Source organism: Lissotriton vulgaris, chromosome 2_1, assembly GCF_964263255.1.
Source record: "Lissotriton vulgaris chromosome 2_1, aLisVul1.2, whole genome shotgun sequence".
NCBI classification, from domain to species: Eukaryota; Metazoa; Chordata; class Amphibia; order Caudata; family Salamandridae; genus Lissotriton; species Lissotriton vulgaris.
In genome coordinates, this window is record NC_141687.1 from 160,919,923 (window position 1) to 160,929,584 (window position 9,662).

General features: G+C 51.5%; 1 protein-coding gene across 1 annotated transcript in view; it reads right to left on the reverse strand.

Moving 5' to 3' along the window:
• Nucleotides 1-8,304, reverse strand: part of LOC147729751 (eosinophil peroxidase-like) — a 74,000-nt gene extending 65,696 nt beyond the window's left edge. Inside the window, exons 1-2 of the mRNA XM_086954639.1 lie at nucleotides 8,229-8,304; nucleotides 4,923-5,016 (exon numbers count right to left, since the gene is read on the reverse strand). Of these exons, the coding sequence (XP_086810765.1) occupies nucleotides 4,923-5,016; nucleotides 8,229-8,304 (170 nt within the window). The remainder of the gene's footprint in view (nucleotides 1-4,922; nucleotides 5,017-8,228) is intronic.
• Nucleotides 8,305-9,662: the final 1,358 nt, after the last annotated feature.

Sequence of the window (9,662 nt, forward strand, 5' to 3'; positions counted from 1 at the left end):
TAAAGCTTATACACAATGCGATCGCCATATGTACGAGGCACTGATTCCACTGACAGTAGAATGGACTCAGATGCCAAGCTATAAATAAATACGTGAGCGCCTTTAGAGAACGCGGGGAATCACGTGACTGCGCCGGGCGTGAACAGGAGGTGAAAGGGCGAACTGAGATCGGGGGGCTAGGATTAGGTGAAGTGAACGGGCGCTATACAAGGTGTATGCTCTGATAACAATTCCTAGGTGACCCACGGTTGCTCAGTACGAGATGCTTACCGGCACAGCGTTGCCGCTAACTTATACCGGGTGCACGCGTAGTGCACGAATACTCTGCAGGACACTTGCAGAGGTAAGTAATTATTCATTACAATGAGGTCACTGCTATGGCATAGTGATAGCAAAGGTTGCGATCTGTCGGTGAATGAATATTTTACCCAATATGTACATGCCATGTTACGGTGCGATACACTCCAAGCACATGACAGGACACCTTTTTCAATGGAAGGCACTTCAGATCAGGTGGGGTAAACATTGTAAGTTATGGGCTATGGTACCCTTCTTACCAGATTTAAATTTTCTAACAACCCCTTCCCTGTCAAATTAAAGTGTAGCTCTATTCTCTGGTATAATGCTTGTATGTGTAGCCGCTCCTGCGTAAGTATGCACTAAACGTGTGTCCAGAGAGGAAATTCACCGGCAATTGCAGCCTCTAATTTGGGAAACCATTGGACCGCACAGCTTGGGGGACCAGACATGATTATCCATGAAGGGGTGGTTTCAATTTAATTATTACCTTAACTAACCACCGCAGCTCGAGAATTGTGCTGTCTTGGTGGTCTCAGAGATTGCCGTAGATAATGTGTGAGGAAACACATCAGGACCAGCTTAGAATTGGTGGTGCCCAGTGTGACCATTTTCGTTGGGTCCTTCCAAACGCGAACCCTCAATTAACCTGTGCTCACCCAGTGGCAGCTTGGTAAACTTAAAGGTAATGTGTAAAGTTGACTTACCCATTGGAGACGTTTTTTTTGGCGTTCCTTCAGTCCTATACAAATGCACTCGAGAGAATTATGTTAGGGTCATTTGTTGCCTTGCCGTCTTCTAGGAATCTTCAGGCAGTTTGCAAAGCGCCACGGTTTGAGAGTTTTCTCTTGCAACTGACAAACGCAGGTATCCTGAAAGGAAACTCCAGTATCGTTTTGTACTAATCAGTGGTCAAAAATACGTACGTATAACTTGGTTTAAATTACCACTAATGGGGGTCATTGATCCTACTAGATAGGCACAGCGGTGCTCTCGATTCAGTCCAGAGCGAGGGCAGCAGGGACGAAGGAGTGGGGGATGTCTGGAACCAATTAATTAGATAAAAGCACTTATCTTGCAATCACCTCAAGGCTTGGGCACGAGGTTAAATGCAAGCACAAATCAGAATGTGTCTAAACTAGTACATGTATCCTAAAAGGCACGGCTGGATTAGGCAGTAACCCACTACACTCAGGTGTACACCCCGGACGTTTTGACATGTTAATGCAATGTCATTCAACCATACGGGCAGCAGTCCGAGATAGCACTCCCCTTAAAGTATATTTTGCCCTGATTTTAGTCCGGGTCCTATGCCTCTGAAAGCACGAGTTTATGTATACATTGAGAATGCATCCATTAGGAGCAAGCTGGTGGGACATACATGGCAGAGTGTGCAGCAGGTGACATCGAGGCACAGTGAGGGGTACGTTAGGTAGCAGGTCAGGCTCAGGCAGAGCTGTAATTATGGCAAATTAGAACTGTCATTAGGACGCCAGTCAAACCCGCCCATGAGCATGTTTCATCAAGGAAGCAATACATTTCCGACAAGGATGATGAACAACTGCAATGGCTCACCATCGCCACCTTCTGGTTTTATGCACATATATTCAAAGATGATAGTAAAGATTCTGAACACCTAGTGCTTGTGCAGGCGGCACAGCCCCCCGTCCTGGCCCACGATATAAATCATTATGCAATGCAGGGTTAACAAGCACGTCATCCTGTATGAGGCAGTCTTTCTTGCGCGAGGTCAACTTTTGCTAACAAGCAGACGTTAAGTCACATGAGGTAAAACCTTGCAGTGAGTTGATAGGACATGCACGCTCATGAATATTGCAGCACTGGACAGGTCTTCACAAGCCCTACTTGTTGGGACAAATATCAGACGAAACAACTGACCGCCGAGGAATCTCATTAAGAGGTGTGGTTTTGTAGCTAAGGGTGTGGCCTGAGAACCGTACCTTAGCAATCCCCATCAGAGGTGCGGCGTTACAACTAGGGGCGTGTCCTAAGAACCGTACAAGATCTCCATAGCGGTGTGGTGAATGGGAACTATGAGAGAGGTGTACCCAAAGGCTTAGTAGGGAGGAGAGACTAATTCAATCACCCAAATGCAATGGTCACTGTCAGGCTCTAGCAGCTGCATAAGGGGTAATTAAGGGTTACAACGGCAAGGGTGGGTCCAAGGTGACGGGTGCCCTGGAAGAAGATCCTGAATGTGATGTGCGGGGATAAGCAACGCCATTGGGTGAACAAATACATGAGGTAGCTAACAGTGCATTCAGAAGGGAGTGACAAGGGGCAGGCTACAAGAGTAACAAAGGACAATTGGAGGCGAAATACCGTGGCAAAGGTTCCACAGGGAATTAAGAGAGGCTTTCCCGCGTTGTAAGAATGCCCTTAGGTTGGGTATACTTGTCGGGGTTGGGGTGAACATGTCCCTCTCGGAAGTATAAGTGGAGCGAAAGAGAGCGAAATGAAGTAGCTAAGTGGGTGGGGGGCTCTGTCATCGACGGGGGCCTCCTCCAGAGCTGTGGCGGAGTACAGGGCGATCTGGAAGCAGATGGACAGTAAGGGTACCTCTGCGGCAGAAGGAGACAGCAATACCTCTGCCTGGCACAGTAGGGGTGCCCGAGCCAAGAACCTGGAGCCGAGGGGGTTCCAGGAAACAACGTCGGCGCCCCGTTAGTCCTTCGGGCGGTCGGGGGGCCTAAACCGACCGGGGGTGTGCCTCATCGCTCCGCCCCGACAGGGGGGGCGGGAGTAAACGAGATAACGATTAAAAGTATTGCACCGTCAAGAGCATCGACTTACCGTGCAAATTGGCTAATTAGGCAGGCGGGTCAGCGAGGGGCTGCCGTCTTGGATCGCCTGTAAGATGACCCACCTATCTGCTATTTGTATGCAAATAAACCTGCACCACCGTTTTCCCACAATTATGTCTCATGAGTCTTCTTGGTTGTGAATGTATTGGGTACAGGGTACAAGTGGAGCGAGCGATGGCGGTGTGGGCACTATGCCGCTGGCCGCGCGACGCGAAGGGGAGATAACGCGAGACAGCGTCTTAGTGACACATGCCTCGCGAACAAAACGCAGCAGCACGACAGCAGGGTGCCGCCCCCTTTAGGGGGTGGCCAATGCAGGGCGAGCATGTTGGTGGTGGGCGGTCCTAGGGCCTTTATCTAGGCCAGCCTGGTTTACTACTTCCTCTTTTCCGCCGCGTGTCGTCTGGACTACTCTGCGCTGTTCCCGCCCTGGCCCAGACCCAGCGGCAGAGCAGCAGGTTGGTGTGAACAATTAATGGTCTGTTTTGTGTTGCAGGCGGAGTCACAGGGCGATCTGGAAGCAGATGGACAGTAAGGGTACCTCTGCGGCAGAAGGAGACAGCAATACCTCTGCCTGGCACAGTAGGGGTGCCCGAGCCAAGAACCTGGAGCCGAGGGGGTTCCAGGAAACAACGTCGGCGCCCCGTTAGTCCTTCGGGCGGTCGGGGGGCCTAAACCGACCGGGGGTGTGCCTCATCGCTCCGCCCCGACAGGGGGGGCGGGAGTAAACGAGATAACGATTAAAAGTATTGCACCGTCAAGAGCATCGACTTACCGTGCAAATTGGCTAATTAGGCAGGCGGGTCAGCGAGGGGCTGCCGTCTTGGATCGCCTGTAAGATGACCCACCTATCTGCTATTTGTATGCAAATAAACCTGCACCACCGTTTTCCCACAATTATGTCTCATGAGTCTTCTTGGTTGTGAATGTATTGGGTACAGGGTACAAGTGGAGCGAGCGATGGCGGTGTGGGCACTATGAATGCTTCATCAGAGAGAGGAGAGTGTGACACACAAACAGAGGAGCATAAACCACCCCACATACACAGAACAGATGTAGTATCACAAGCTGCAATGAGGTCTTCACCATCGGAGAGAGGGAGGTGTGACACACATACAGGGTAGACAAACCCTCTCCACATACACACAGTGGTGGTGCACGCTTCACCAGCAGATACCAGAGAGCCGAAGAGGAAGTGGAGCTCGATAAGAGGTGGCGGATCTCAATCGGGTGCATATAGAGCGAATCTCGTGGATTTATGGGAATTCCGATGGAGGAATGATAGATTCAGCCAGGATGGAAGCTCCAAAGGGCTGAGTTAGAATTCGGGCAGTTATGATTGCTCTGAAAGGGCAGGTCAGAGTTCAGAGATTTAACAATGATAGGATGCCTGGTGGTGATCTATGGTGAATTCTCTCTTCACTCCAACAGTGATGGCAGCTGTAGAGGGGCGAGTTGAGAGATTAAAGGCCAGACAACGGTAATTGCCTATTTTGAAGGGGCAGGTTCTAAAACATGTTATGGTGGCAGCTCTGAAAGAGCATCTTGGGTAGTAGTGGCAGCGCTGAATGTGCAGGTCCGAGAAGGTCAGAGACCAGAAGACAGGAAGTGATGTCAGCTTTGATGGTGAAAGATGGAGGTTCAGAAGTTGAATAAAGAATCCTAAAGAGGCATGTCAGACGTCGGAATCCGCCAGGCATTCTGCGCCTGATGGCGGGATTTGATACCTCCCTGTTACTCCTACACTTGAGAAATGTTCCTATAGATATGACCGGTAATACCCAAACCTTCGTGACTCACGTTTGGCGCGTGTGCTTGTAGGCGGCATCCACCAGGTGCTTGGCTTCTTCAGCACACCTGAGAACGAAGGAAGTCTCCACCTCTTCCAGCCCATCTGCAAAGAGGAAATTCAGATTAAAACACAGAGTGGTGCCATTTATAAGAAGAGCCTACAGTCTGACACTTATCTGCAAGTGCTGCTGTGAAACGAACAGTACCTACCCGAATTCAGCCTGTGTAATGAAAAAACAAAGTACAGCCTTTTAATTCGCCAGTGTATCATGCTATTTTCAGGAGAAAATACAATTTTCAACAGGCTTTCTCACAGTTGCCGTGGAATTCTATACACAAAAGCGTGGGAAGAGTTCGAGGGGGTAAACCTTTCCCGTTTATTAATACATGTATCCATAGTTCCTTGAAATCAAAAAGGACAGGTCAAGAAAGAGAGAATTAAAGAAACAAAGCAAAGAGCAAAGCCAGGAGAAAAAGCAAAAAGAAGTTGGAAGGAAAAAGGCGGTGTGGAGACAGTGAAAGGTAAAAAGAATACTTAGGTGAGAAGTAGGCAAAGGTACATGGAGACGATGGGAAAGAGTAAAGAAAACAACCAGGGGAAAAGGAGACACAGACAGCAGATATGTAACAAGTGTTGACAAAGCCCACCGATCTCAGTTTTTTTAAACAAGAATTGGAAAAGCCAATACATATGGTTGTAACTGAAAATAAGCTTTGCTAATGCTTGTTACTAGCGATGTCTCCAGTCAGAGGTAAGACCTGTCTGTAGAATCCTGCAGTATCTTAGGTAGTTACTAGTGGTCACTTGAGTCAGAGATACATTCTTACTGCAGTAGTCTTCATGGATTCAAAAACAAATCCTGTTTCTGTTTCAGACTGGAGTACCTTTGGTCATTTGTAGTAAAAAACAGAACTTTTCTACAGCAGGCTGCAGTACGATAGGTGTTTACAAAATATCAGCTACAGGAGCATGGGTTAGTAACCGAGGTCCTGGACTCAGAAACAAATTATTTCAGGGGCAGGTGGAGTATTTTCTGTTATTACTATAGGTTCTGGAATCCATCACAAATAGTTTTCTGTAGCAGTTTGCAGTACCTCAGATGTTGACCTAGAGGTTCCCAGAGTCCCCCTTTTCTGGAGTAGACTGCAATACCTGAGAACCAGTCAACGGTGGTCACTGTACAAGCTTCGGCGTGACTCGGGGCACTCATGAGTCGATGCCCCAGCCAGGGCCGGCCTTGGGCATGGGCGAGCTGAGCTCAGGGCGCCGTTATTCAGAGGCGCATCTGGGAACTGCCCGACTTAATGCCATGCAAAGAGCAGCGCGTCCATTCCACTTGATCTCAGTCGAGCGAGTCCCATTAAAGACGTTGTAATCAGCCCTTATTGTACATCAGGGCAGCCATATATCACCCATTAATAACAGACACCTCCCTCACTCATGGCAGGCACATAGAAGGCATATCTCACTCATTCATAGCAGGCACATCTCATACCACCCACAGCATAGCAGACACATCTCTCCCACTCATAGCAAGCATATCCCACCCACTCATAGCAGGCACAGCTCACCCACTCATAGAAGGCATATCTCACCCACTCATAGCAGCCACATTTCACCCACCCACAGCATAGCAGACACATCTCTCCCACTCATAGCAAGCATATCCCACCCACTCATAGCAGGCACAGCTCACCCACTCATACTAGGCTTAAGCCACCAACTCATAGCAGGCACCTCTCACCCACGCACACCATAGCAGACACATCTAACCCACTCACAGCAGGCATATCCCACCCACTCATAGCAGGCGCAGCTCACCCACTCATAGCAGGCGTATCCCACCCACTCATAACAGGCCTAAGCCACCAACTCATAGCAGGCACAGCTCACCCACTCATAGAAGGCACAGCTCACCCACTCATAGAAGGCACAGCTCACCCACTCATAGCAGGCACATCTCACCTACTCATAGCAGGCATATCCCACCCACTCACAGCAGGCACAACTCACCCACTCATAGCAGGGACCGCTCACCCACTCATAGCAGGCGTATCCCACCCACTCATAGCAGGCACAGCTCACCCACTCATAGCAGGGGTATCCCACCCACTCATAGCAGGCATATCTCATCCACTCATAGCAGGCACAGCTCACACACTCATAGCAGGCGTATCCCACCCACTCAAAGCAGGCGTATCCCACCCACTCATGGCAGGCACAGCTCACCCACTCATAGCAGGCGTATCCCACCCACTCATAGCAGGCACAGCTCACCCACTCATAGCAGGCACAGCTCACCCACTCATAGCAGGCGTATCCCACCCACTCATAGCAGGCACTGCTCACCCACTCATAGCAGAGACATCCCACCCACTCATAGCAGGCACAGCTCACCCACTCATAGCACATCCCACCCACTCATAGCAGGCATATCTCATCCACTCTTAGCAGGCACAGCTCACCCACTCATAGCAGGCGTATCCCACCCACTCATAGCAGGCAAAGCTCACCCACTCATAGCAGACACATCCCACCCACTCATAGCAGGCACAGCTCACCCACTCATAGTAGGCACAGCTCACCCACTCATAGCAGGCGTATCCCACCCACTCATAGCAGGCACAGCTCACCCACTCATAGTAGGCACAGCTCACCCACTCATAGGCGTATCTCACCCACTCATAGCAGGCGTATCCCACCCAATCATAGCAGGCTATCCCACCCACTCATAGCAGCCACATCTCACCCTGACACGTCTGTCTCTGCACTATCAATCCCTTTAGTACCCATGCGTCACCCACTACTAGACCCGACATGTCTCACCGTGTCACTGCCGGCCTCGTGGAGTGAGACATTAGCGCACTGACACCGTCGGGTAAAGTCCGCGCTATAAACGCATAAATAAATAAACATTAATTGTAACATTCATCGTAACTGACAGTCAGTGGGTCCCCTCCTGCCCGAAGTCACGGCGGCCTCTGGCCTCTACCCTCACACTCTCACCTTTCCGCTCAGGGGCTCTCAGTCCGCACAGATCTCACCCGCGTCCAGCAGTCGAGAGCCCAGAGTGTCCCCGGCAGCGGCCTCCCCCCCCCCCCCCCCACCCCCCCCCCCCACACACACACACACACACACTCCAATGCCGTTGCACTAACAACCTGTAGACTATAGGCTAAAAGCATGGCAGAGCCGACTCCACCTTTCATTACGACTCCACCTTGCATTCTGCCCAGTCTTACCAGCATGTTTTAGGAATGAGCGCTCAGGGGCGAGTAGGGAAGAGGGACAGAGGCTGCAGGACAAGGCCTTACCGTAGAAAGAAGACGCTGCTGTTTGCAAGAAGCCCAGTGCCAGCAGCAACCGGAGGGCAGCTCTCACGGGACCCATGGCTGAAAGACAAAATGGGACAGAGTTAGAGACGGCCTGCCCGACCCCTACCTACCCCGGCAGCCCCCAGCATCACCATGCCAGGGAGGGCTCTGGAAGAGCGGGGCGCTCGGTCCCCAGCACCCCAAGCATCCCCGCCTCCACCATCTCCACCTGATCCCAGTGCCTGGCAAGGCTCGCGCTGCGGGGGGCACGGCTGCTTTCCAAGAAGGGTCGTGACCTCCTGTGACGCAGCCTACCTGCCGTCCCTTGTGGCCTGTGATGGGCGTTACTGATGATGAACAGGGCCTGGTTCCATCAGCTGAGGGGAAGCCTGACCCCTGGGGGTACACACACAGGGGCTGGCATGCTGCACCCGGTGTCACAGAAGAAAACGGGATTCAGTGCCAGTCACAGGGCATGTGCGGGCACCGCGTCACCCCAACCGCAGAGATGCTGTGCCAGTCTGGTGCAGCCCTGGCACAGGGCCAAGGCGCCTTGAACCGGCGCTGGAGTTGCATACAGCGCTGTACAGAAATATGTCTATACCATAATATACAATAGTGGAGGTCCACGAGCGCTACATCTCTCGTGTCTATGTCCTCCCTCGGACAAGGTACGGACAGGGGGAGTCTACCCCCGTTGCTCTCGCTCACACAGGGAGGGTACAGACAGGGCGAATCTCTTACCTGCTGGTAGGTTGACTATACGGTGTGTGGCCTCTCCGCTGCTGTGCTCTCTGACTGGCGCCGTGCAGAGACAGCGATTCTCCTCGTTTTTATAGACCCAGTGTCTCGTGACTCAGGCAAGAGACCCCCGGGGTCACACCCCTTCCCCTTTCCCGTGTCTCCGGGGTCTTGCATAATGATGAGGCCCCCCGCCCGCATTCCCCCTTCACCTGAAACCGACGACCGGAGAAAGAGGAACGCACTGACCAGACTTAGTGGCACGATCACGACACGCGTGTGAATACACACTACAGAAGCTGACGTGAACACACCCGCGCTGACGAGGTGGGCCAATCACACGGCATATTCTCCTCAGGAGTGGCGGTATCATTAGTGCAGCAGGTGCAGTGGCACAGGAGCCCAGTGTGAGGGGCCCATTGAACCCACTATGACTGTCTGTTACTATCCGCTTTGGGCTCGAGTGGCATTTCCCTGCTTGCACGAGTGCCCATGACGCATTTGTAACTCATTGAAGCCTCAGCGCTATGTGGCAGGTTCCGAACTCTCAGGATCGTGCTGTAGAAATGTCGCAAATAATTAATACATCGAGTTGAGGCAGCAAAGAAGGAAACTGCAAAACGATACCGTTTCCACCCCCTTCCAATGAGTTTACATTGGAAATCTGTTTCTCGGAGGTATCTTCTCTGGGTC